Source organism: Marmota flaviventris, chromosome 4, assembly GCF_047511675.1.
Source record: "Marmota flaviventris isolate mMarFla1 chromosome 4, mMarFla1.hap1, whole genome shotgun sequence".
Taxonomy (NCBI): domain Eukaryota; kingdom Metazoa; phylum Chordata; class Mammalia; order Rodentia; family Sciuridae; genus Marmota; species Marmota flaviventris.
The window spans coordinates 47359153-47386135 of record NC_092501.1 but is presented as its reverse complement, the minus strand read 5'-3'; the positions used below and the strand labels follow the sequence as shown (position 1 = coordinate 47386135).

Sequence of the window (26983 nt, the reverse complement as noted above, 5' to 3'; positions counted from 1 at the left end):
GAGTGGAGGTGGGAAGAACTGGACAATGGGTACAGTTTCAGTGAGATTGGAAGGATAAATTCTGCTGATACACACTAGGTTGACTGTAGTTGACAATAATGTAGTATATATTTCAAAGTAGCAGGTAGAGAGAATTTGGAATGTTTTACCACAAAGAAATGATAAACGTTTGATGTGATGTATATGCTAATTAACTTGATTTGATCATTGTACAATATGTATGTGTGTGTGTGTGTGTATGGAAAACTCACATACTCACATTATACCCCATAAATTTGTGTCATTGCTATATGTTGATGAAAAAAATCCATGGAAAACTATAATTAAACTAATATGTGCTCAGTATCTTCAGCTTTCCTTTTCCCATTTCCCACTCACTGTGGCAGTGGTGAGAAGAGGAGGCCATTGGTTTCTAAGACCCAAAGTTAAACTAAGTAAAACTGAGGATTGGAGAAAGTCTCCCAAAACTGTACATAAGAGGAATAAAATAATGATAGGCTGTTGGTCTTTAGAAGCAGTTTATTAAGTGAACTGTCCCCTCCACAGGCATGTCCTATGATGGACTTTTTTTTCTAGAGCCCTTTCCATCCCCTGCCTTAGTATCTGATTTTATGTTCTTCAAAATGCCATTAGTTCACTGGAGTGACTATAGTTCTATTGACAATGTTAATTTTCTGCCCACACAAACCAAAGGCCACTCAGGATAAGCTGATTTTTGTTTATTATCTGACAAGACTCAAGATTACTCTAAACCGATTTTGGTATGTCTGCCTTCAACCTAATCATATTGGACTTCTTCTCTCAGCTTACCCCTCAGAGTTGAATGCCTCCATGTGTTATATCTATGCCTGAAATAAAAGTCATGCACAATTTAAAATTAGCTACCGTAGTTTGCAAAGCATGTGTGTAATCACGCAGGTTTAAGCTATTGAAAGGTTGGCATGAGTGATCACACGTGTATTTTAGCTAAAACTAGTTCCAAGGGCAAGTATAAGAACCCGTTTCTCTTCTGCCACATGATTAATTTGATCTCACCAGAGTTACTGACAGTCTGTGACCAGAATCACATCAGGCAGGTCTCAGCAGGTCTGAATCAATAGGGTCCTAAGTTGTCACTGCGTCATAATTTTAATTGTCCCTTTCTATTTGCACTTAGCAATCAGATATCAGACCAGACTGAAAGAGCAAGAAAAAAGTTCCATAGAGAGAAGGGACATTTCACAAAATTATATCGGGAAGGAGTGGGGCTGATTAGAACCTACATCTGTATGTATATACGTGTGTGTTGCTGGACGTATATTTTTTATATTGGGTAGTACTATAGGACAGCTACTTGTGGAAAAGGTGGGGTGCACACCATCCTGGTGTCTTTTACCAGAGCTGGCATTCTGCCCAAGATCATCAGAAGTGGAAACAGAATAAAGATGATCAGAAAATGACACTATGTGTTCTGATTCTAGCCTCAAGGATTGCCAAAAACAAAATGGTCTTGCCATGCATCCTTATTTGTCACTGTCTTAGTTTTGCTACACATATTTAAACTTTATTTTATTTTTATCTTTTCTAAACTAGGCCTTCCTCTCCCAAAATCTTTGTGTCACAGCTTTGGCCTTTCATCTTCTCACCAGTTCAACAGAAAGAGACAACTGGTCTACCAGCAGGAGACTTAACAAGGGCTGATCCTGGGTAATGGCCCACACCTCCAAAGAGAGGTGCCTGAGCAGGAGGCAGGCAGGCCCTGCTAGTAGAAGGCAGGTTTTGAAAACTGTGTAAACACTTCTAATGCATCACCCCTCCTCTGGGAACCTGCTACTTCTACTCCCACTTCAGAAAACATGTAATGGGACTTCGTGTTTCAACTTAGCGTCCCTTGAAAAACGGAAATCTTTCCCTTTATAAGGAAAAAAAAATTGTAGAGAGGGAGATGAAAAGCAAGAGAGAGACGAAGTAGGCCGTCTCCAAAGCACACTGGCTCAACTGGGAAACTGCGACCAAAGCAAGCTCCATAATAGCATAATGACCCTTAATGAGTGTCTTGGGGAAACAATACAGCCTCAGCATAAAAGACAAAGGGCAAAACCCATCATGGCTCCACTGACACTAATTCAAAATGATTTTCAGAACAACTAAAGAATGTAAGAGAAGTAATCTGATCCGCCCATCTGACCTCACTTTGATTCCAGGGCCCTTCTCCTGCCATTTCTAATTGTCAGACCCTCTACATTTCACATCTGCTCATATTTAATAAAAAGCCCACTCTCACCACTGCTCTTGGAGTCAACTCGCTCTGTCAAATGGGCACCGCCCAACCCCACCACTAGCAAGGGTCACCCAGGGATTGCTCTGGAGCTCTGCCAGTGGGATTCCGCAAAGAGAGAAAAAGAGAGAGAGAGACTTTTTTAATTGGAGAAGAAGGGCTTATGTGGGTGCATAAAGGGGCTCAAATTGGAATGGATTTTTCTAACTTATTATTAGTGGTCAAAGGTGAGTGGTCTCACACAGGGATGGATGAAATCTGCTTTTGTTTGATGGAGTGACGACGGCGGGAGGAGGATGAAACAGAGAAGGCCAACCTCCCTCTGAGCTGTCAATACCAGTTACAGCTTCAACATGGGCCTAAAGCTCCATGTCTTCCACGGGGGTAGAGATGCTTGTGCTGGAGGCACAGAAAGGACAGTAAGATCATGCACAGAATGTTTCTGAGAGGATGGGACAATCCCGCCCCAAGACTTTCTTCTCCTGGCCTCCATCAATGCTTAGATGAAATTGCAGAACAGATAAATCCCTCTAATTATGGTTTCTCTTGGATAAAGTGGAAATTACACACACTGGGCATCATGGCCCTTAAACAGAGACACAGACTTTGCTGTTATTGATCTGTTTGACCACAGCCAAGATATGACCATAGGCCCTAGCTCGGAGCCACAGTGGCTCCTTCCTTTTTCCACTAAATCTGTGGCCAATGTTTCAGAGCCTAGTGGTTACTTGAGAACAGCAAAAGATGGCTGGCAGTTACATCCACAACTGCCAGTCAAAGAGATGTGGCCAAATGGTGCCACCACAGCTCACCCCTTTGTCTTCCTCCTCATCTTTGAACCTGGCATTTTGCCACAGCATCACAGATGAGTTATTTGTGCAACTGTGACTTGGGTCATCTGGGTAGTGGCATAAAAACTAAGAGAGAACTCTCAAAGGGAGAATAAAGGTTAAGGACTCACATTGTGGCATTTGTAAGAAAGATACCTCCTTTCCATGATTCTAGGCCAAAGTGGTTAGTGTAGCCCATAATTCCTCTCAAAGCAGCCTCCTTTAGGTGTCACTTTTATCCTTTAGCACTGCTCTGGAGGAGCAGTGAATCAGGAATCAGAGAGGATATCCTATGGTCCTAGGTCCAACTTTTCCTAATGCCTCCAATACAACTTGATGCATGTGTCATGCCTCAGACCAAACTGTGTGTTCAAATATAAGACCTGGCATGGCTCACCACTCTGGTGTGTAGTCTGAGTTTAGTGTTACCTCCCTGGCCCTACATATCCCCATGGTCAGCATCACACAAGTACCCTGTGCTGGGACCACTTCCAGCACCAACACCAGGGAGTTAGGCAGGTTTGGCTTTCATGGGAACAGATGCTCAAGAGCCTTGTGCTCTCCCTTCTTCTTGTGGTGGGTGTGAACTCGCCCTCACTGGTAAAAATGTAGCTCAACCAGCTCCGGGCATGTAGGAAGGGAGAGGATGGATGACAGTAGAGTCGCCAAGAAAGAGGAATAGATGAAGCACAGAAAGAAACATTGCCTCTTATCTCCTGCACTACCAACAACATGAAATCAAGGTCACGGTCATACTTGATGGACAGTCAAGTCCTCAAGCGGAACACAGCCTTTTATGCACATGGATGAGGACACACATCCCATCCTCTCCACCAAGAGCTTCCAGTAACATCATCAATGAACTGTGTCAACAAAATAGCAAGGTCTCTGGTGAAGACAGGAGGTAAGCATGGTCTCAGGGATGTGGCTCATCTCAGCCTCGTTAGTCACCAGCAGCTCTTTCACATCACCGAGCTCCTGGGAGACAAAGGCCTGTGCTACCGACTCGGAAATCATGGCGGTTTGACTTACAATTTTTGTTATTTAGATCCATGATTATTACAAGATACCTTAGTTAAGTGGGGCAAAATAAAAAGTGGGGAAAAATAAAAGATTTTTTTCTTGGAGCGATTCTTTGACTTAGTCATCTCTCTGAGGAGAAGCTCTAGAATCCACCAGCCTATGGAGGTTGGCAGATTTAAAATACCTTTTTCCAGAATATAGCACAAAATCTGGCACTTGAGAAATGAGATTCAGGTTAGAAAGGCACAGAAAAAATACCATATGTGTAGATGTGTTTTTGCAGACATCTGCACCTAAACTCTGTTGCATTTTCAAAAATTAAGCTCATTTAAAAATTTAATGGTTGAGCTAGCTTTCTCTCTTAACACTTTTTTTCTTCCTCCCTTCAACCCAACCCAATTTATAGGCTTTTCCAAAATATTAAAATGTATATTTTCATATATCTCTGTTTTAATATAGTATTTGAGATGCAGTCCTCTTATACTGATTTAAACCAGAGGGAAAGAATATCGCTGGACTGTTACATCACAGTCCTACCCATTATTGCAAGAAACATAATAAACCAAAGAAGTCAGATTCCCTCCTCAGCACATACAGAGACACAGGCAGCTGGGGCAACGTGTCACCACATAACAGATCACACTGGGACGAAGACACCAGCCCGACTGACTCACAGAACCACGGGGCACAGCACGAGACAGGGATGAGACCACAGAGAGCACAGACAGGGGGTGCATGTCGAGATTGAACTTACAGGCACGGAAACTGGTGGAGCAATCATTAACAGAGACAGAAGAAAGTGGGAAGGCTCTCTCAAGGGTGTCCACGTTACCACGCACACGGCCTGACATGCACGAGCAGTCACGCTCAGAACGTCCGCAATCAAAACAACATGCCCGCCTCATTCTCTTGTAGATGGACATCTTGGCTATAACCATGTGGTTGGATGGGAGGAGAGGAAGAGCGGCAGTTAATGGCAAGGTCACACACAGCAAGACAGCTGGAAGGGAGCTGAAGGGATTTAACACAGGTCTTAGTTCACATTAACAGTCTTGACCCAGGGAAAAAAAAAATGCAGAGTGATTGTTGATAACAGTTTGGTTGTACATCAAAAAAGCAGTGAAAATATAAATTGCCTTTATAGTCCCCCTAGGCTGATGCATATTATTTTTCTCCCCTCAATAGAGCGGTGACCACAGGAAAAGGGCATGGCTGAACACAACTGGGTTCTTGGATGAGAAGAGCAAATTACAGACAGCAAAAAAAGTAACCAACATTTTCCCCCTGCACTATTAATGCAGAAGGACAAAAGAAACACATGGCCAATCAATTAAATTAATTGCTTATTTGGTACCATAAATGGTCTTTGCAAGATGCAAACATATCTAATAGGTAGGTTTTTTTTTTTCTTTTTTCCTAATTTCCATCCATTTCTGGGCATTAGGCAGAGCCCGGGACAAGCTTCCATCAAATTAGATGTGAAATGATTACGTGTTAATATAGAATCTGAGGATGCCTTCACTGAACTTCCCGGGAGTGAGTTTACATGATAGCTACAGGAATTTAAATTTACTCTTGACAGAACAAATATCCAAATCTGTCCATATAAGAAATGCAGCTACTCAAGGCTAATGCTGCGTATTTGACATTAAAGGAAGATCGCAAATAAGAAATCACCAAAAGCATGAGATGTTGGTCTATTGGAATGCATTTGCCTGCTCATGGGGGCACCTTCTGCTTAAAGCCGAATCTGAAAATCATATCTGTCTTTCTCTCCTCACCCACCAGAAATTCAGAAAGCAATCAGTCTACTGGTTAAACATTCTTCCCCCCACCCTGTACACAGAAAATATTGGCCAAAATAGCTTAGAAATCACAAAACATAAAATCAGATAACAGTTTACACAGTGAATTTCTTATTGAGATTTGCAGGCCCCCGTGGTGGCTCTTCTAAAGCTAGTACTGTAGATTCCATGCTGCTCAGGGATCCAACCCAAATGCTGACCTACACGAGTTGCTGGATATCACCCCAGCAGTTCCCAATGCCCTTCACCTTCACCCCTCAAGCCAATTTATATTTAAGTACAATAAGATAAGCTTTTTGTACCTTGTTTTGATGCTACAACAGGCAAACATGTTTGTTTATCACTTAGCATGGACTAGCCTGCTTCTCTCACAGGGTGGAAGAAGAATTCATATTTATTCCAAACATCACAGCCAAACAGTGAACTTGAGTTGGAGAGGTGTTATTCCCCGGGGTCCACACATGCCATTAGGAAAGTCATTCCCCACCTCCTGCCTTTCTTCTTTGTTGTAGAGAATGGTTGCCCTCTTATTTAAAAGTATTGCTTGTGATTTTGCCCTCTTTGAATATTACAGTCACCAAGAAAGGGGTTTAAACCTCTCAAATGGGTCAAGTCCTGTTCTAAGACCTTTATGACTTGCCATATGGTATATTTTTCAAGCAAGGGTAAGGTTATGATTGTGAAGAACAGGCACTGGGGGAGATGAACAAGAGATCTCTTCAGCAGCATCTCCATTCCTGTAAACTTGGCTCCAATGTTTAGTGACACCTTCTTTTAGCATCCTAACTAGTCTGTTCCCATCATCATGCAGCCCCAGCCCTGTTCAGTGTGCAGTATCTCATTCCTTTGAGCTTAGTTTTTACCAAAAAAATTAAAAAGTATTTAAAAAGAATTTCACTATAGCATTTGAGTCAAAGGAATTTATAAGGCATGGTCTGAATTCTCAGACACCCCCAACAAACAGCAGTGGCTGAAGTCAAGAACAGGGTGGGGACTGGGGGTTTCAACTAAGACATGAAAATAATCGTCTTATATGTGAATCTGGTTCTGGTGCACAACTTGGAGAATCAAATCCTTGTTTTTCCTTTCCTAAGTTCTTTTACTGGAAATATTGATTTGTTATTTACATGGAAGAGAAAAACAAGGATGACTTTTTTGTTTCAAAAGTTTTTTAAATCAAATGCTGTAGCAGAGGAGAAGACCATCAAATCAAACTGGGAAATGCTTTGCTTTTTGTTAGCAATAGTCCCTGGTTTCCATTTCCATGCTGCCATTTGGGGTTCATACACAACAACAGAATCTGACACATTTATAGGGAAATAATATGTGTGTGAGTGTGTGTGAGTGTGTGTGTGTGTACACACACACACACACATATATCCATATACACACATACACACATAGATGTATGTGTGTACACATACACACACCATCTTTAAGGACAAGGGGTGGAATGTTAGGGATAGAATAACTTTTGAAACTACTTTGTCAGAGGCAAACCCATCATAATGCGTGATTATGACATCCAACCAGTGGCTCTCAGGGACTGTTTGCAACTGCCATTGTTGGCTCTTCTGGAAACCATGCATTGTTTTAAAATTTCATATTGTTAGCATGCAAGAACAGGCTGAAACTGGTCATCGAAGCAGCAAAAAAACATTTGCTATAAGAATATTAGCTGTTAATTATAAGCAGTCACATTCCAAAGCAGCATATGCATAAAAAAGAAAACATGCTATTACTCGTCATTCCTTCCCAGTCATTTTTACACTCATACCAAATGCAAAATAGAAATCTCAAAAAAAGACAAACAAGCACCACCACAAAAAAAAAGAAAGAAAAAGAAAAAGAAAGAAAAAACCAGCAAGAATGATCAACAAGAGGCTCAAAGACAAGACAGAAACAGTTAAAAATGATTGAGCCCCACATGTTGACAAACCTTCATGAGTCACAATGTCTAGACCAAAGGCCACCAACTGTGAGGGTGGCTCCTTTTCTCTACTTCTGGAACAGTCCGTTTTCATTGACCCCTGTCAGGAGTCTTCACCTGTATACTTCTGGGTCTACTTTCTTAAAAGGTAAGAGTAATTCTGACCTTCCATCTGGGGAAGTGATCCATCAGGCCTGAAGGCTGTGTGTGCCAGTCAGGAAGTGATTTCCTCAGGGCCATTATTCAAGTCATGGACAAGCTCTTTAACTGAAAACTGAGGAGGATTTGCCTCTCTGGTAATATTTGTTTCAGAAGATGCAGACACTTTGTGTGTAAAATTATACTCTCAGGTTTTAAAATAAAGTTATATCAAAATTACGTGGTGAATCTCCTAATTTGGGAATTACCTCCCCGTCATCTCCCTCAACTCTCTCTCTCTGGCTTCCAGATCCCGCAAGTTTTGTTTTAGTGATTCCTAGCTATTAAGAACCAATAGTATTTTATTTCCATTTCTTAGTGATTTTTTCCTTTTCTAGAGCCAATTTGGGTTAAAAGGTTAATTTCAGACATCAGAGTGCTACTCCCAAGGTTAGGTTTCAAAGAGCAACTTGAAAAACTTCAGTATTTATTTAATATAGAAACAAGTTTCTTATCTACTCCTTGGACACACTAAGTGTCCACTCTCTCTCCTTTTGTGTGCTGAGTTTTTTTCTTAGGTAGTTACCCATTGCTCTCTTGTCAAATCCCAATCCTCAGAGATTTCCTGGGGAATTTCAATGGCAATACAAAGTGGATCTATGAGGACATCTAGTGGATCGGTGTGAAACAGCAGCTAGTTAACAGAGGAGTTAACCTGAACTTGCTGGCCTTTCTCTGAAAGGAGCAGAAAGAGAGCCTGCTGTCTCTAAGAATTGAAATGTATGCAGCAGTGTCACTTCAATTCAATGGCTGCTCCGATCCACAGCAGATGTTTAGGGGCAGTAGGGATGGGGAGGAAGGGTCCTAGAAGAGGGTGATCAAAAGTGGTTACGTTGCAAGCGAATGGTCTTTGTTTGCAGTACCAGCTGATGGGGTCCTCACAAGATCCTGTTGCAGCTTCCCAGACAGGGAGCAGACAAGAGTGTGTCTCTGGCAGGTGTGAATACTGTAGCTACTTGTCATTCCATCTTAGGGCTCTTGGAACTTTATGCTCAATTAACTGCCCCCGTGGGCAGACTTAACTCTGGGAAAGTAGAAATACAGGCCTCCAGGGACTCCATTTTCTCTTTGGCCCACATCATTAGGTTCTTGTTCTGGATCAGTGCCACAGATTCAAAGAGGTTATTTGGTTGCCAAGAATTAGATCCTGGGTCTCACCTTCCTCCAAAGAACTCTGTTTGAGCCATTTCATAATTTAAGAAAAAGCTTTTATGTGCTTTTTTTCACCACAATAAAGTGGGTATTCATCCAATATTTCCATCATGACTTCCTTGTAGTATTTATAGAGACACAATGAAAGTATTTCCCTAATGGACATCATCAAAGCTATCTGTTTACTCTTGAGTGTTTGAAATGGAAAGATTTCTCAGATGTGCCCTTGGACTGCTTTTTCTCTATTTTCAAAAATCATGAACATGAGAAATGAAACCTCCTGCAGATGTAACATAGTTACTACTCTTTCCTTGGGACAAACTGACAATCAGATGTCAAACTCAGGTTCTTTGCTAGTTAGCCCTTCTGAGCCAAGCCTGGAATAGGAGGCCGAGTTGGATCCCATCCTATCCCCAGCACCATCTGCCTCCTGCATCAGCAACCAAATTGTCAGCCAATTTGCAATTGCAGAATCTTAATTTCCAGGGTGGATTGGAAGGTGCAGGAAAGGCAGCCCTGGACAGAGAAGCCCAGGTGGAGTTTTCCAACTGTTGAGGGTAAAATATTTTAGGTTTCCAATGGAACAAATTCAAGGGAAGGTTGGTGTAAAAGAAAAAAAAAATCTGTCATGCAACTAATAGACACTTTTCAGATCACAACCTCACTTTAAAAATCAGTCCAATGAAGGAAATTGTATTTCCAAGCATGAACCCTAAAGCTACTCTCCATGGGTTGGCAGCAACTGAAATGATAAAAAAAAAATATCCATGGAAGAAAAGTCTGCCAAGGTTTAAGTTTGAGGTATATTGTTTGATGTGGCACTGGGAATCAAAGAACATTCTTTCAAGTCCTATAAATGAGGAACGATGTCTTCACTTAGCAGAAGTCCTCCCATTACCTTCTGGAGGAAAAAGAAAGTTCTTCCAGGTGGTTTTTCAAGAACAGGGAGTGGGAAAAGACAAAGCTAGTTAACATCAGTAACAGGAGGCACTCCGAGCTAGTTGATTCTGCCCTCGATGATCACATTGTATCTGGGAAAGGTAGAAGAATTTGGCACTCTAGTTGTTTGTTGAGTGACATCACGTTTTCTCCATTCTGAAGGAATGTTAGATGGACTACGCAAATGCTGTGCTCTGCAGATGAAGGGCGCTGCAGAGACAATTTTGGCAGAATTGTGCATTGCATGGAAGTCAGTCATTGTTTTTTTTTGGGGGGGTTGTTGTTGTTGTTTTGTTTTGTTCACACGGAGCATTTCATGCCCTCCAAAGACCGAAGACTAGCCAAAATCAGATGCTCAACTTGCTGCTTCTGCTGCAAAGGAATCTGAGAGGACCCACTGCAGAAATATCTTCTTCAAGTTTCAGAGCCGTTAGACTGAATGAGTTATGGATTGAGTCTCATTTCAATTTCAGCGGAGTCTAGTAAAGTTTGTGAGTAAAGACCCAGTGCTGATGGTGTCCCTGAGAGCAACGCTGCTGTCAGTCACACTCTGTAATGCTGCCCTTAAAAGCTCCTCCTCAATTGCCACATCTGGTTGGGTGAGGGGGAATCACCCAAAACTTAAAATGGACTCCTTCAAACCCCTACAGAACTCATTAATGAAATGGAGCATCCTTCATGAGCCCGTATTTCTTACTTAAACAAGTAAACAATTCTTCCTAGATGTCTGACTAATGCTTATAGAGAAATAGGAAAGGTCTTACTTCATAGTGACTAAAAGAGAACCTTTGTTTTAAAGCAAGGGAACTTCATAGACTGTAGGAAATAATTACCACTGTGCAAATACTTGTCTCCAGGAAGGCAGTTTAGATACTTATGATTCTAAAAGTGGATAGCCAATTAATTCTCTAGGAAGCCCCTTCTTGTATAAAGAGGCACATATACTGTAGTAAATACATCCCTCTCTCTATGGAATATCTCTACAGTTATATATAAAAATATACATTTTTACATATAAAGTACTGGTACACATCATATATATATCACAACACAGGAATATATATGTAACCTATGTGTTTCCTTCTGGGGAGGAATTCAAGCTCCATAGCAGAGGAGACCAAGTATAATTTATCAAAGGCAAGCATGATAATGACCCCCAATGGACAAGGCATCTAGAGCTAGAGTGGTAATTACTCCAATCTAATCAGTGTCCTTCAAAGTCCTGAGAAAGGCCTTCAAGAGAAACACACTGTTGTCAAGGTCTTATTTTCAAATGTAAAAATAAGACAGCATCAGAAGCTGGCCAGAGGCTGAGGGTGGGTGGCTGTGTGGAGGGTGGGCTCCAGGTACTCTCTGGCTCCAGGCTACTCTGCAGACCATGTTGGGCATGAGCGAATTGGGGCATGATGTCACTGCTCCATGCAACATGTATACCAAAAGTAAAATGAAATTGAAACTGTACAGAAAATGAAAGAAGTATCTCATCTAGAGAAAGACAGGGCAACTAGACTCCGGGCTGGTAGGAACCCGTTTTACTCACAATAGATCACTACCAGTGTGCAGTTTAAATAGAGTAGGGGGGCCGTATCCCAAGGCAGCAAAGAGAAAAAACATAAATCAAAGATATGTCAATGATCAGAAATTAAAGAAAATTTCTTCAAACACATCAATCTAGATAGGACTTGTCCCCTAGGAGACTACCCTTTGGCAAACTTTCAGAGGCTAGGAGGGAAAATGTAAATCATTAGACCAGGTTTGTTACACAAAAAAAAGAAAATGGGTAAATGGTTGAGTCTGAGAGCTTGCTCCTTGGACAGGTAGCTGGACTGGACTCATGTTCTGGGTGAAGAGCTATGAAGAAATGGAAAGAAATGCAAAAGTTAAACTGGACCACCACCACAGACTTTCCAGAAATGGAATGTCCAAACTCCATATTTTTCTGGGTAATATGACACGAAACATTGAAGGTTACTGAATGAAAGGGAATGGGAAGGAAAGGGCAGAGCTGGAAGGGGAAGAGTTGGGTTGGGGGAGGAGGGATTGAAGCTGTGGACAAAGGAAGCTGTGGAAGGAGGGTTAGGAAGCTAGCGACTATCATTAGCTCTGCCCTCATGGACACATACTATTTGGGGGTGAATTATTAACATTTGGACTAACAGATTTGGACAAGTGACTTGGTGGGTCAAATGCCCTCTCCAACTTAGGGTACCAGTCAATGCCTACCCCAAAGTATGGGATTCCCCCAGTGTGTTACCAATGTCCCTAGCTCTTTCTAATGAAAACTTCTTTTCAACCAAAACATATTTTCTCCAGTCTCCTCACTTTTCTGACTTAACATGGAAAGGTTGCTACTCAATAATTTCATTTTATTCTAACCCCCCTCCCATACACACACATTGACATCCTGCCCTCTAGGCTAATTAGGAAGAACAGCATTTGGACAACTCTGATTGTTCTATCAAATATTAACCTCATAGCCGAGGGCCTTGTCACACTGGCTTGGCTTGGTCAAGGCAGGCTTTATATAGCAATGTGTGCCCTTGCATGATGGGAGATCATACGTTTTATTAGTTCAACCAACTTTAAGAGAATAAAGTTCTTTTAAATAATGACATACCTCTCCCCCAGGATGAAGCTAAAGTTCAGTGCTATTTGCTTGCCTGGAATCAAGATGGAAAAAATATCCTGGAGGTCAAATCCTTATTTGCAAGGATTTTTAAAATGGTCTGCTGTGATCCACTAGTGTCCTAGGAGGGACATTTAGTTTTGCAACAAGAATCAATGAAGCTCTCTCTCTCTCTCTAGCCTGCTACTTCTTCCCTTCTGACCAAGACACCAAAGAGATCTTTTCAACTGACAAGTGATGATGTGGTTTTCTTGCTTGAACACTTCTAACAGCTTCCTGGTATAGAACTAAGACCCAGCTTCTTACCACCACCTGGCCTTCCTCTCTAATCTTGGGTAAGTACCACTCTTTCCCCAGTGCCATCAACCCCACCAGCTGCTCTGTCATCCCTCGGGCACTTTTGTCCTATTCCCTCACTCTTCTCCCTACTTGGCCTTGGGGCTCAGCTTCAATGTAACCTCCCAGTGGAGACCTTTCTGACATTCCAAGCTGGGAAACAGTAGCATTCCAACTAGGCACCTCATATTCTCAGACAGGCTTGCCTCTCTTCTCTGCACTTGGCTCTGAGCTTATTTAACTATTGGTGTGATGGTTTGTGTCTTGTCGCTAGCAGGAATGTCTCAGGAGGGCGAGATGATATACATATCCTTCTCCACTCAATTCTTGGCACCAAGAATGGCACCTTGCCCCAAAAGGGCACTCAAAAATATGTGAAAGCTCACTCAACAGTTCGCTGTGTGTAGTCTTGCCATTTCATTGATACCCCTGTGGGACAAGGGTCTCTGGAAAATAAATACCCTTTCATGGACTGTTATCCTCAATACTCTTCCACCTTTTCTAAACCCCTCACTGCAAGAGCATCCTTACAGAAGAGTTTGCCCTCTTGTATTTATTATTTTCTGTTTACCTCTACCCTCAGGATGTCCTGTACCTTCTGATGGAAACAACCCAGGTGATGCCTGGCCAAATGAGCTTCTGTATTCATAATTAGCCAAGCAGGGCTAGGTTGACTGCCTCATGGGAAGGGTGTCTGGAGTCATGGAGCCTGGGTGAGATTAGACGTGGAGTGAACTTGCTTCTGAGCCTCTCAGATGCTCTCTCTGGGAGAGTGTCAGAATGGGAGAAATTCATAGGTTCCAAGAAGTCAGAGGCTCTTGCTATAAGATATCAATAAATACACATCTTGGTTAGGTGACAGCGTTAGGAGGAGGGGGTGCTGAATATATTAAATCAATGGAGAAGGGAGCAAGATGGTAGGACTTAGCTAGTTTGGGAGCCAGTCTGAAAGGATTTCCACAGAAAGTTCTCCAGACCAAGAGCTGCCCTATGGGTACTGGCCCAAGGGATTGATTAACTTATTTGGGCTCTAGTGGAACTATATTTTTATCTTTCTGGTTGTGCAGGTGCTCCTTCAAGAGCACAGAGGGGAAAGGCCCTGTTTCAGTTGGGATAATCCAGGGGTGGTACTCTGCTGTCTGGTGTGCATGTGAAAAAGTATTTTATAGTGTGATCTTTTATGACTGTGTTTGTACTCATCAAACCCGAGGTCACCTATCTGGCCATTCCATCCTGCAATAAAGATTAAGGCACTCAGAGAACAGCATCAAGAAAGGCCTCTGGGGACCTGAATCCCTGCACACTGGCTGTATGACTGCCAGCAATCTCATCCTCTCACTAAACTTGGAAGCCTCCATGCCTCTTTCTGTAAAATGGGATTAATAACACCCCCTACCAATTACACAGGGTTATAGTGAGGATCAAAGCTGTCATCACAAGGAGTTCTTCAAACACTGAAGGAAAGGGAGGCATCATTATTTTTCTTTCTCCAGGGTTGACAGCAATTTCTACTAGACAATGCAGCATTGATGCTGCAAAAGGCATGGCCTTCGCAAGGTCAAAACTATAACTCCTGGTCTCTGGGAAGCTCCAAGCCAGTGTCTCTGATTCACCACTGAGGCCCCAGCTGCTCTAGAAGAGGCATGTTACAGGCTAGGCCAGAAGCTACTCAGCCCAATCCATCTACCCCAAGGCTGGTCTTTGGGACAATGGTGATCAAGGTCCTTGGCTAGAGCCATGTTCTTTTCTTAGAGTGGTCTGAGGGAGTCACAATGAAAAACTCTGACCTTTGGTACTAAAGCCCACAGGAATTCCAAAGGGAAAGAGAGTCAATTCCCATTTCGGAAACTGAGCTCTCAGATTCAGTTTCACTCTCAGCCCTAGCATAGCCATCTTTACGTAGTGGTTTCCTGTCCACTGGAAATCACTACACAAAAACACTCCATCTAGTACAATCTTAGTGTCCTACTTCCTTTCTTTTCCTTTCTTTCTTTTTTTGGTCCTGGGGATTGAACTGTACACCCTTATCTCTTCTTCATTATTTTAATTTTGAGACAGGGCCTTGCTAAATTGCTCAGTCTGGCCTTGAACTTGCAATCCTCCTGCCTCAGCCTCCTGAGTAGCTGGGATTATAGGCATGCACTACAGCAGCTGGCTGGGTGTCCCACTTTTTCACATCATACTTGACACTATTAGACTGGACATATCCTCTGGAGTCAAGAAATGGAGACTGGGTACCAAGTTTACCCCTAGGTATTATTGGTGGTGATTTTTCGTCCTCCAACAAAGCAAGGATGGCTATTTCATATTTCTTTGAAATTGTGGTGTGAAACATAAACATATTCAAGAGAACTCTTGATGTTTAATGTTTCTCTCATAGGGAAAGGGGAAGGAAAATGAATTTGGGGGACTAGGAAGGAGGGGGGTGGGGAGGGGGAAAGAAACACTACTTACGCCGTTTGCAGCCGCATTTTTTAATTCTTTTGGGATCTGTGATGTCATCATGACAGGCCTTGCAGTAAAAAAATGCCCTGGAGAAAGAGAATGGAAAAACTGACACATTTCATAATCCAACCAAATGAAATGAGTACCACATTTCCTCCGCGGTGGTGCCAAATTAATGAAACATGCCAGCACTAATTTCCTTTAATCTTTTGAAAAGTTTAGACATTTGCAGACGGAAATGTTTGTTGCAAGACCATTTATTTCAAACACGGGATTCTGTGATTTGAGTTAGTGCTTCTTTTCATAAACCTGCATTTGCAGAGGAACTGGGAGAAGGGTTGCTGATGAGACACACCGCATCTGCTTGCTTGTCTTTCATTTTGGAGAACAGCACTCGATGCTCTTTGTCGGGACACGTGAACCATCAGCCCTGAATCCTGGGTGGGGAAGCTACACAACTCCCAAGCCCCACAGTCTACTCAAATGTACATTAAAGGGGCACAAGCAGGGTGCTCCACTGTCAAATGCAAACATTAGCCTTGTCACTTTGAAAGCACCTTTTCTTGTTAGCCTGAGTGAGAGAGGGTTGAGAGGAGGTAGGAGAAGGAACAACAAAGGCAAGAAGTCTAGCAGCTTCTCTGTCAAACTCCCTCTGGGATTTCATAGCTCATTTCACTGCATGGCTGGCGGGACCCACCCCTGCAATATACAGCCCTGCGAACATGTAATAAGTGAAGGTTTTCTTCTTACTATGGAGCAAAGCTCAGCTGACCACAGCTGAGCAAAGGAATGAGGTGGGTAGAAGGAACCCTAGAAGAAGCCATCGAAAGAAAATCCCCTAATCAGATTTGGGTGTCAATATGGGATTACAAAGTGCATTGGCTTGTGTCAAAGATACTTTGGGGGCTGGGGCTGTGGCCCAGTGGTAGAGTGCTCACCTAGCATGTGTGAAGCACTGGGTTCAAACCTCAGCACCACATAAAAATGAAATAAAGATATTGTGTCCACCTACAACTAAAAAATAAATATTAAAAAAAATACTTTGGTAGAAATAAGACCATTATAGCACAGTTTAAGATCACAGGGTTAGAAGAACAGTGTGGGTGGAGGGTATGGATGGTCCCCAGTTTAGGATGAGCAAAAGTGAACCCGTACAACCTGCTGTCCACTTAGTACACAAGATACTAACCTTTTTAAAAATATATAAAATAGGCTTTGTTGTTTGCTGGTTTTGTACAGCCAAGGTCCAATGTAAATGTTTTGAGCACAGTAGACTAAGTTAAGCTAGAGCAGGTGTGTCAAATGCATTTTTGACCATGATATTTTCAATTTATGATGGTTTACTGGGATTTAGTCCATCATAAGTAGAGAAGCATCCAAACTGGGGAGGTGATAAAATTCACTGGAACAACCTTACAACCTTATGGATCCAAGAACTAATAAAATCCCTGGCTTAGCACCTTTACCACTCCCAACATGAACTTGAATTCCAGGGATAAACATGGTCTTTTCCTGACTGGGCTAAAGAAATAAACACAATTCTTGACTATTTGATTCCAAGATTCCTTTTTTTTTTTTTTATGTTTTTCACGGGACTTGCATTTACGACTGGCACTGGCTAGAAACCAATGTTAAGACTTTTGGAACTGGAAGGGATTGTGGGGATTTGAGCCAAATCTCTAGGACTCAATGTCCCCATCTGAAAACTGAGGAGGTTGTCATGACCTGTCCAAAGTCATCTGATGGTGGAGCTTGGCTGGCCCTGGGACTTCTGCATCCAAGTCCAACGCCCCTTCTACACAAGAAGCTCTTCCACTATTTCTTTAAATGCCAGCTGTCATCCACTTTACAAGAAAAGGAAAGTTAGCTGCATTTACGACTGGCACAGCACTGTGGTTAATGACCCAGTGGACAGGGATCTGCCTTAAACAGGAAGGACAGGAAACAATCCATGTTGGGACAAGTAACTTTGCATCCACTTTCTTTAGACATTTTCTCCCCCATCCCCCTACTGGATTCTCCTACAGGCAATAGTAATAATTACACTTATAAAATGCAGACTATAGGCCACGGGTTGTTCGAACATTTTATAAGCAATAACATATTTGATCCTCAAACAACCCTTTGAAAGAGGTATGATTATTACTTTTCTTTTACAGATGAGGAAACTGAAGCCCAGAGATACTAAGTGACTTACCCAAGGCCACACAGCTAAGAGGAGGAGAGCCAGGATTCATATCTATGCAGTTTGGCACCATAGTCCAAGGTTTTAAACACACTACTAAAGGGATTATATGATAATGTATCTGAATAAATTAAAGCTGGATTCTTCTTCTAAACTTAATGTTTACTCCTAATTTACAAATAAAAATGTATATATTTGTGATGGTCAACATGATGTTTTGAAATATATATGTGCTGTGGAATACCTAAGTGAATTATATGTTTTCACTTATGTTATGGTTTTGATATATGGTGTCCTCCAAAGCTCATATGTGAGACAATGCAAGAATTTTCAGAGGTGAAATGATTAGGTCCACTGTAACATATCAGTGGATTAAGCCACTGAATGAATTAATTTGGTGGTAACTGAAGGCAGAAAGGGTGTGGCTGGAAGTAGGTCACTCAGGGGATGACTTTGGGGCTTACATTTTGTCCCTGATATGTGGAGCTCTCTCTTTCTCTGCATGCTGGTTGCCATGTCCTGAGCTGTTTTATCCACAATGTCCTCCTGCCCACGATGCTCCACCTCACCTCAGACCCAGGTCTATGGAGTCAGAGAACCACAGACTGCAGCCCTGAAACTTGGAGTCAAAATAACTTTTCCTTCTCTGTATTGTTCTTGTCAGGTCTTTTGGCCACAATGATGTAAAACTGACTTAAACAACATATTTGGCTATTTTTTTTTCTTTAGTACTAGGGATTAACTCAGAGTCACTTTACCACTAAGCTATGTCTCCAGCCATTCTTTTTTTTTTTAATGTTTTTTAGTTGTTGATGAACTTTTATTTTACTAATTTATTTATATGCTATGCTGATAATCAAACCCAGTGCCTCACACATGCTAGGCAAGGCTCTGCCACTGAGCCACCATACCAACCCTCTCCAGCCATTCTTTATTTTTTATTTTGAAATAAGTCTTACTGATTTGCTGAGGCTGTCATTGAACTTGGTGATCCTCTTGCTTCAGCCTCCTGAGTAGCTGGGATTTACAGGCATGTGCCACCATAGCAGGCCTACATAACTTTTTTTTTTTTTTTTTGGTAGTGGGAACACTTGAAATCTACTCTCATAGTGATTTTCAAGTGTCAAATACATTGATATTAACAAAAATCAACTTGATGGACAATAGACCGCTTGAACTTATTCTTCCTAGATAACTGAAGTATTGTGTCCCTTGACCAACAACTCCCCAGCCCCCATCTATCTCCTACTCTAGCCCCTGGTGACACAAGACTGGCCTATGCTCTGCCTCTGTGGGCTGACTATTTTAGATTCCACATGTGAGCAAGGTCATATAGTTTTACTTTCTGTACCAGGGTTCCTTCACACACCATAATATCTTCCAGGTGAACAAATAAAGTTAATGAGTGAAATGAAACTAGGATTGGGTGACCATGGTGACCTCAAGACACATCCCCAACTGGAAGGGCAGCATGCGCCTCTCCACTGTCTCTCCCTCTGTGGGGCACACCTGGCCATACCCCTTCCTTACTTTACACCTGAACCTGACTGAGCAGCTAAGTGTTGCTGGGGATGAAAACTCACTGCTCTCACTTTAAATCCATGTCCATGGATTCCAGGGGCCTCTTCACACTACTGGGGAACCACTCCATTCTCCTTTCTTACCCTATAAAACAGCTCTCCTTGCCCTCCCCTACACTTCCTCTCTGGCTCACTGCATCCCTTCCTCCAGTAGCCTCACATGTTGTCAAGAAGCCACTCTGTCTATGCCCCTGGCCTTTAGGACCTTCTGGTCCTCTGGTTTCCTGTTGTGTTTGGTCAATAACAGGAACCTGAAGGTGACTGGAGGGTGGGAGGAGATGAGTTCCCTCCCTGCCAGGTCATGGAATAGTAATTGCAACACACCCTAATGAAGGGTGAAGCTCCCCCTGGGCAGCCATTCCCACACCACAAACTCTCTCCAGCTTCGGAAAGTCCTTCCCCTTGTCCCTGCAGTACTAGGGTTTAAAGTGGTTCCCACTTACAGAAGTTTCTGAGATTCTTTGCCACCTATTGTTGGTTTTTCTTAACCTGCTGCCCACATCTTCATACAATCCCTTCATCAGATTCTCCTCCTGTTTTCTGCGCAAGAGTGTCATCTGTTTCTGGCAGGGACCCTCACTGATATAGCATCCCTGTTTACATCTCCAGACCTCCCCTCTTCCCAGAACTCTACACATTGGATGCACTGACTTTATGATAACTCCATGTGTATGTTTAGTACATGTCTCCTACTGATTCTGTCAGCATGTATTTGTGAAGACCATAAAGCACAGAAATGAGACATATTGTACTCCCTGATAGAATTCTTCATTTCTTACCACCCCAGACTCCTCCAGTTCTTCCCATCTAAGTAAGATGGAATTGTCAACCACTCAGTGCTTATGACCCAAATCTAGGCCTTAGTCTAGATCCTTATGTTTGATTCCTTACTTCCTCCATCAAATTCATCAATGGATCTTGCAGATCATCTGAATATGGTCCTAATGGTCCTGTGGTCCTAATTTCTCACCTATACTATGCAATGGTCTAAGTCTCTCACCTCCATTACCTCACTCACTGCCATGACATCCCATCCTCTGCAGTGCAGGCAGGATGACGGTATCATAATTTAAAGAAGACCATATCACCTGCAGCTTAAAATCAGCAATGAACCCAACCTCTTGGAAAAAGTATGAGAGAGAAGCCTCTGCCTTTCTCAACTCGTCTCAGACCACTCTCCCTGCATCTCCTCCCCCAGCCATACTTCCTGCGTTCTTTGAACACAAGGATGTTCTTACCACCATATCTCTTCTTCCTGCCTCGCCTCTACATGAGGGACTCTCTTCCCTCATTTCTATCTCTGCTCAGATGCCACCCTTCAGAGCAGCCTTCACCTACACCCAACCGAAATCAGCAATGAAATTGTGTTTGCTCATTCACCACACATTTTAAAAGCCTGTACTTCTCTCCTCCCTGGAACGTGAGCCTCGTGAGAGTGGGGACTCCTCTCCATTGCTCATGACTATCCCCCTGGACCCCCGTGCAGAGCCTCCTAAGCATTATGAGTGAATGAGTTTGATGAGTGAATGAATGAATATGAGGCCTCCCGTGATTGCCAATTTTTCAGGAGAAACCAGTAAATTTTCACATAAAAGCAGACGAGTTTTTTTCATCTTGGCAACTGATTTATGTTTTAAAATTGTGACTCAAACAAAAATCATATCTGCAAGCCAAATGGGGTCAGTGAGCCATGAGACCATATTCCAAGGTTATTTAAAAGGAAAAATATTTAGGGACAAGGAGTAAAGGACAAGTTTCCCAAACACCCATCCCAAAGTGACCTTTGGAAGACTAGAACTGGATGGCTTCACTCCTCTTTTCTGAAGCACTGCATTTCAAAGTTCCTGGGCTCTAGAATTCATTAACTTCTTTTGTTTCTCTTCTGCAGCCGAGGGTGCAAACTCAATATTAGATCGTCATAATCTATTTTTCCATTTTTACAAAACTTGTTTAGTTTCATTCAAATCTCCAATGTCCTTTCTGTGGTTTTCTGCAGTCTTCATCTCTTTGAAATCCCCTAACTGACAGCATTTGCTCTGACACATCACACACCACGGAAAATTACAGGCTGGTTGTAGCTGATTGTGTCAGCATGTATTTGTGAAGACCATAAAGCACAGAAATGAGACATATTGCACTCCCTAATACAGGAGGTAATTTGTTTTTTGGACTGCCTGGTATTTGTGACATTCATTAGTGAGAGATGCAATAGGAAATAGAATTACACAAATGGGAGCTTCTTGTTCTATATGCTATCTGGGAAGTGCACATGATGTACTGCACGGCTGTGCTCCCCAGCCTCCTGTGTGTAGTGCTGAGATGTGCTTCTGGCTTTTGTGTCTCATTTCTGGATGAGAACACAGCCTTCCCCTCCGGAGGGCCTGGGGTCAACCCCATGCACCCTCTGTCCCTGTCTCTTGTGAACTTTGTTTTCAGGATACTTCTGAAGAACAGTTAGGTTCTATGAACGGGTAGGGAGGTACTTCTCTCTCACAATAAATAATGGTAATCTTTTCCCAATTTATAGAAGAAAATTTGAGTTAGGGAAAAGCTCAGTTAAAAAGAAAAACATGCTCCCACACCCTGTATGTTCTTTTTCCTAATTTTTTTTCTAACTAGGATGGGTCATTTGCTAGAGTGGGTGGAAAGAAAGAAAATCATAAGCATCAGTTGTCAAGGTTCATTGTTCTGTGCTTAGCACGTCAGCGCGCCTCTCTCTCTCTCCTTGCCACATAATTAAGAGTACAGGCCCTGGAACTGGACATTCTAGATTTAAATCCTGGCTTTATTACTCACTAACTGTATGACTCTGGGCAAGTTGACTAGCCAGTCTGTGCCTCAGTTTCCTCACATACAAAATGGGGAATAATCACGCTACCTATTTCAGAAGATTGTGTGAGGAGTGAGTGAGATCATAACACCAAGAAGGTAGTTAGTACCCAGAACAGAGCTGGTACTAGGCAAGCCCTCTATAATGACATATTAGCATTACCAGATTGGCAGAAAGAGACTGGGTTTTAGAAAAGGAAAACCTAGTTCCCACCAGGACTATGCCATTTGTTGTGTGCTCCGTGACCTTGGACAAATCATTTATATTAATTTTATTTGGGGTGGGGAGTTACTGGGGATTGAACTCGGGAGCACTTGACCACTGAGCCACATCCCCAGCCCTATTTTGTATTTTATTTAGAGACAGGGCCTCGCTGAATTGCTCAGAGCCTTGCTAAAGTTGCTGAGGCTGGCTTTGAACTTGTGATCTTCCTGCCTCAGCCTCCTGAGCCACTGGGATTGCAGGCATGAACCACCATGTGTGGCTCATTTATATTAATTTTATACATGAGGAAGCCAAAGCCCTTAGTGTTGGACTGACTTTCTAGGGTTATTTGGAAGAGAAACCATAGAGAAGGTAACACATCTAGGACAGGGCTAGCTTTGAGTAGAAACTCGTTAAATGAAGTCAAGTACACTTTCATAAATAATTAAAGACTTAAAATACTTAATGTTAACATTAATGTTGAGGTGAGTGACCTGCCTGGGCATTGGCATCACATATTCCTGCTAATAAATTTTTCCAAGTTGATAGAATAGAATCTATAGCCCTTCGATTCCCTAAGCTCCTTAAACAGCTGTAAGGGCACAAATATGCCATGAAACACAGAAGCCTATAAAATCCTGGGCTCTGCCTATAGAGACGACACAATTGCAGCTGAGACTCTAGCTATTTTCCTAGGAGGTTGCAAAAAGAAATAGAGCTATTTTGATGTATTATCTGAAATTAATCCAAATTCTTTGAAATTTTATTTGGCACTTATAGAAAAATCTGATAACTCTCAAGAAAGTTTGCCCAGATAATATTAAGAACACTAGACAAGGAACCAGCTCTCCTGTTGAGTCCCTCTGGGTCAGCGAGAATCAGGATGACTTGGAGCTGTCACTTCTGCTCTCTGGGCTTCAGTATCTTCACTTGTAAGATGAAGCAGCAGGTCACTAAGCTTTCTAGTTCTAAAAATTTATTATTTTAATTCAAAGGTCTGGAATTGACTACATGAAAAGGAATCTACAGGGGGCATAATTGAAAGCACATATCTATTTCTTAAACTTCTGCACCATTTGATGCCCATAGATTTGTTAAGCAGTTTCGGGGTCAGAGTCCTATCCATATGGAAGCATGCCCATCAGCAGACCAAGATGTTTATGGCTGAGCCAGAAAGAAAGGTGGATGGAAATAAAACTCTTACCTTTTAACTTCTTTGGCATCACTTGCGATGAAAAATCCTAAAGTACCTTCTTGGATCTTAAGGTGGTTTCCAGGATTAATTAATATACTGCTCAGTGAAAAAAAAAGAAGAAGAAGACATATATGTGAGGTCACATTCTGAGTAAAACTTTGAAGGCAACACCATACTGTTGTTTTTATAGGGGCCCCACTAGTCTAATGCTTTCTCCAAAGGTTTATCTCTAGAGCTTGATGTTCACTGGTCCACACATTTAATTGGAGAACGTCATCATTAAACTCTACTGGTTAAATATTGGGTTGGCATACTCCAAGTCGAGGAAATCAAAGCAAGTCTTTGCTTTAGGCCTAGGTTTGCACGATGAGGCAATCTAGCTGCCACCATGGGCCTTGGACGTGAAGCAAAGTTCCTCACAATATATCCCTTTTGAAACTCTATTGATGTTCAGCATTGAAACATCAGTGTTCTAATGAAGTTCTTGCCACATTAATTTTCCATTAGATGATAGAGCATTAATGGGACCCCTATATGCATATAGAAACATACACACAAACATACCACATATTACTTTGAGGAATGGTACAAGCTACCCATAATCAATACAGAAGCAAACTGAATGTCTTCATATCATTGATGAGGACATGGAAGTAGACTCCATGTAAATCCTAGGTAGGAAGAATTTGTTCTAGACAGACAATGTAAAAGAAAAATGCTGCAGTTGGATATAGGTAATGATTCCAGTCTGCTATTTATAAAAATGTAAGGGGTATTTGAATAAGATGTATGGTTAGCATATCATTAGGGGCAAACTGTAGTTAGAAAACAAATGAAAATTACCCCTAAAGGGAAGTAGGAAGCTAAATATTCACTGTCCTATTTCAAATTGGTATAAATAGACTAGCTGACCAAGTTGTGTTTGGACTGACAGGAGAGATAAATGTATCCTAATCTAATAAATGGGCAAAACAAACAAGTTTAATATTCTGCAGATCAAAAGTAGAATACGAGAATGTTTTACCAGAGACTGGGAGGAGGCTTTGGGCTTAATAGGTACTGAATTGGTGATTCTAATTGAAGCAATAGACAACAAAAGTATTCTTTGATCTGAAAAGCTGGTGATTAAGGTAAAAGATATTTGGAATCGGTCTAAAGGAAGTGCTCACATGCCCAACACAACCAAGATGGAGGAATGTAATTAACATGTAATCTTTTTCTGCTGGTAAAACCATTCCAGAAAAGTGTCATGGCCAAGAGCCATCTGTCTGCAGCAGTACAGGAAGGGCCTGGGTGAACTTTTGTTCTGTTGGGAGTGTTATGAGCAAATCATTACTGCACAAATAATTGTGGTTAGAACATCCACCATTACCTATAACAAGACCTGACAGGAGGAAATCAGGCCTGTGTCATCACTGTTATTAACACTAAATAGCAGCAAGAGACTATGAAGATTTGACTGTTCTACCCCAGAATCACAGACAGCAATGAGATGCCTTCCAAATCAGAAAGCAGTAGTCCAAACTAATAGAACAGCTTATAACAGGCAACAGCCTTATGCAGGCACCTCCTAATTGCCCCTCTGCCAACTCACACACTGGTATCACAGGCCTCTGATATAGCATGATTATGAGGGGAAAGGGTCAGAGCTTATACAGTTTAGGTGGATTTCTTATCCAAAGTCAATTAAATACATGTTAGAAAGGTGGAAATATGAATTCTGCTCATTTTCTTAACTCCTTTTCTTGCAAGGCAGCACTTCCGTCTGACTTTGCAGTCAGAAACTGGGTCCAAATCTGAGCTCTGTCACTGAGTTGCTGCCTGAGTTTGGGCAAGTTACTAAACCCTAGTACTCAACTTTCACCCCTACAAGAGGAGGTTCATGATAACAACAGTCTTCCTTCAGAAAATGGAGTGAGGTAATATATAAAGAGCTCAATGCATGATGGGTATTGTTACTTTTTATTTTACTTTTAGTATTTTATTCTTGTAAAAAACAAAAAACACCCAAGTATATTTCATTGTCAATAGTTATCAGAGTTTCTTTAAATGGCCCCATGGGATAAAATACAGGGCATCTTATCAAAATACCCTGTCCATAATGAGACAAAGTTACAGGGTTGTACAATGCAGGTTGATGCACCAGGCATCCATTAAAAACCCCATGCACTTCTGGTGCCTAAAAAAGCTAGTTCCTTAAAGATTGAAAAGTCTATATTTCTAACATAAGAATGGAAGAAAAGCTTCTGAGTAGGGAAAAAAAAAATCCTCACATGATTTGAGCAATGGAATTGAAAATGTGACATACATCATCTTGGTGACACATGTGCACAAAACAAGCCTCCCGTAGACCCCTGCTTCCTTGCCTAACATTGTGGGCCTCATTAATTGCACTCTAGTGAGCGAACCCGCCATGTCATTGTGAAATATGATGATAGCAAGGTTCCTATCAATGAGAAGTTTCTTCTCATTTCCTTTCTTCTTTATCTACAGTGAACAAGAATTGGCCCTTAGTAAAAATTTGGGATTGGCATTCTAGAGAGTACCGATTAAGATCATTCATTACAGATTTCAAGCTTCTTTTGGTCATGTTATTGTGCCAGAAAGGAAAGATTTTTGGCACTGACATAGGGTACACTGTCATTCACCCATTAATTGTAATTGTTTTTTGTTGGTACATATTAATTATATAGAAGAGAGGGTTTCATTGTAGCATATCATACATGCACCTTACATAACTTTCCAATGGTGGGTCAGCACTCAGGTGCACAAGTCAGGCTCCATCCATTTGGATCCCTGGCTTTGGGCATGTGGACACAGCTAAGCCTCATTTTCCTCGTCAGTAAAATGGGGATAAATAATCATTAGTTTACAGTGTCTTTAAATTAAAGTATGTACTATTCTCTGAGAGATATAGTAGGTCTTTAATCTATGCTTTCCATTAATTATGAGCAAGGTGGTTGGAAAATGAGAGTAAATAAACTCTCATAGGACCACAACTCTAACCTCCACTTTGTCCTTGATACTAAAAACCCACCCCAAAATTGACCCTTTTCCTGACTGCAGCACCTGAAATACTTTATCTCTGCACAAATCTGGAGATGAGCTCATTCAGAATGGCTTTTAGCAACACATGAATAGTGCCTGTCCCTTAAATCTTATGGCTAATGCACATGGAACAGAGAGCATTTCCAGGGGCCTCACGGACTGTGCAATCCCAATATCCCTTCCTGTAGGTGGGGTGGGAGAATTTAGAGAGTCCTTATGGGAGGTGTGAAGCAGCACCATTTGCAGATACCAAGGCAGAGCTAAGATAGCCTATTGGGTGGGACTTGAAAGAATAACCCCAGCCCTCAAGAAAATGAAAGAAAAAAACTGAGATGCATAAAGATAGTCGCTGTGCTGGATTCAACTTTTATATTTCAGGGTGTGGGGAAGAAGCACATGT

The 26983-nt window shown here is 41.9% G+C and overlaps 1 protein-coding gene across 4 annotated transcripts in view; it reads right to left on the bottom strand.

Moving 5' to 3' along the window:
* Positions 1–26983, bottom strand: part of Kcnma1 (potassium calcium-activated channel subfamily M alpha 1) — a 706297-nt gene that overhangs the window by 110060 nt on the left and 569254 nt on the right. For 3 of the 4 annotated variants that reach the window (XM_027931402.3, XM_027931380.3, XM_027931382.3), the window contains 2 exons: positions 23545–23631; positions 15551–15627 (listed from right to left, as the gene is read on the bottom strand). In XM_027931402.3, the coding sequence (XP_027787203.3) occupies positions 15551–15627; positions 23545–23631 (164 nt within the window). Of the gene's footprint in view, positions 1–4864; positions 5039–15550; positions 15628–23544; positions 23632–26983 lie in introns of all 4 variants that reach the window. The other variant, XM_027931395.3, reaches the window with a different exon arrangement.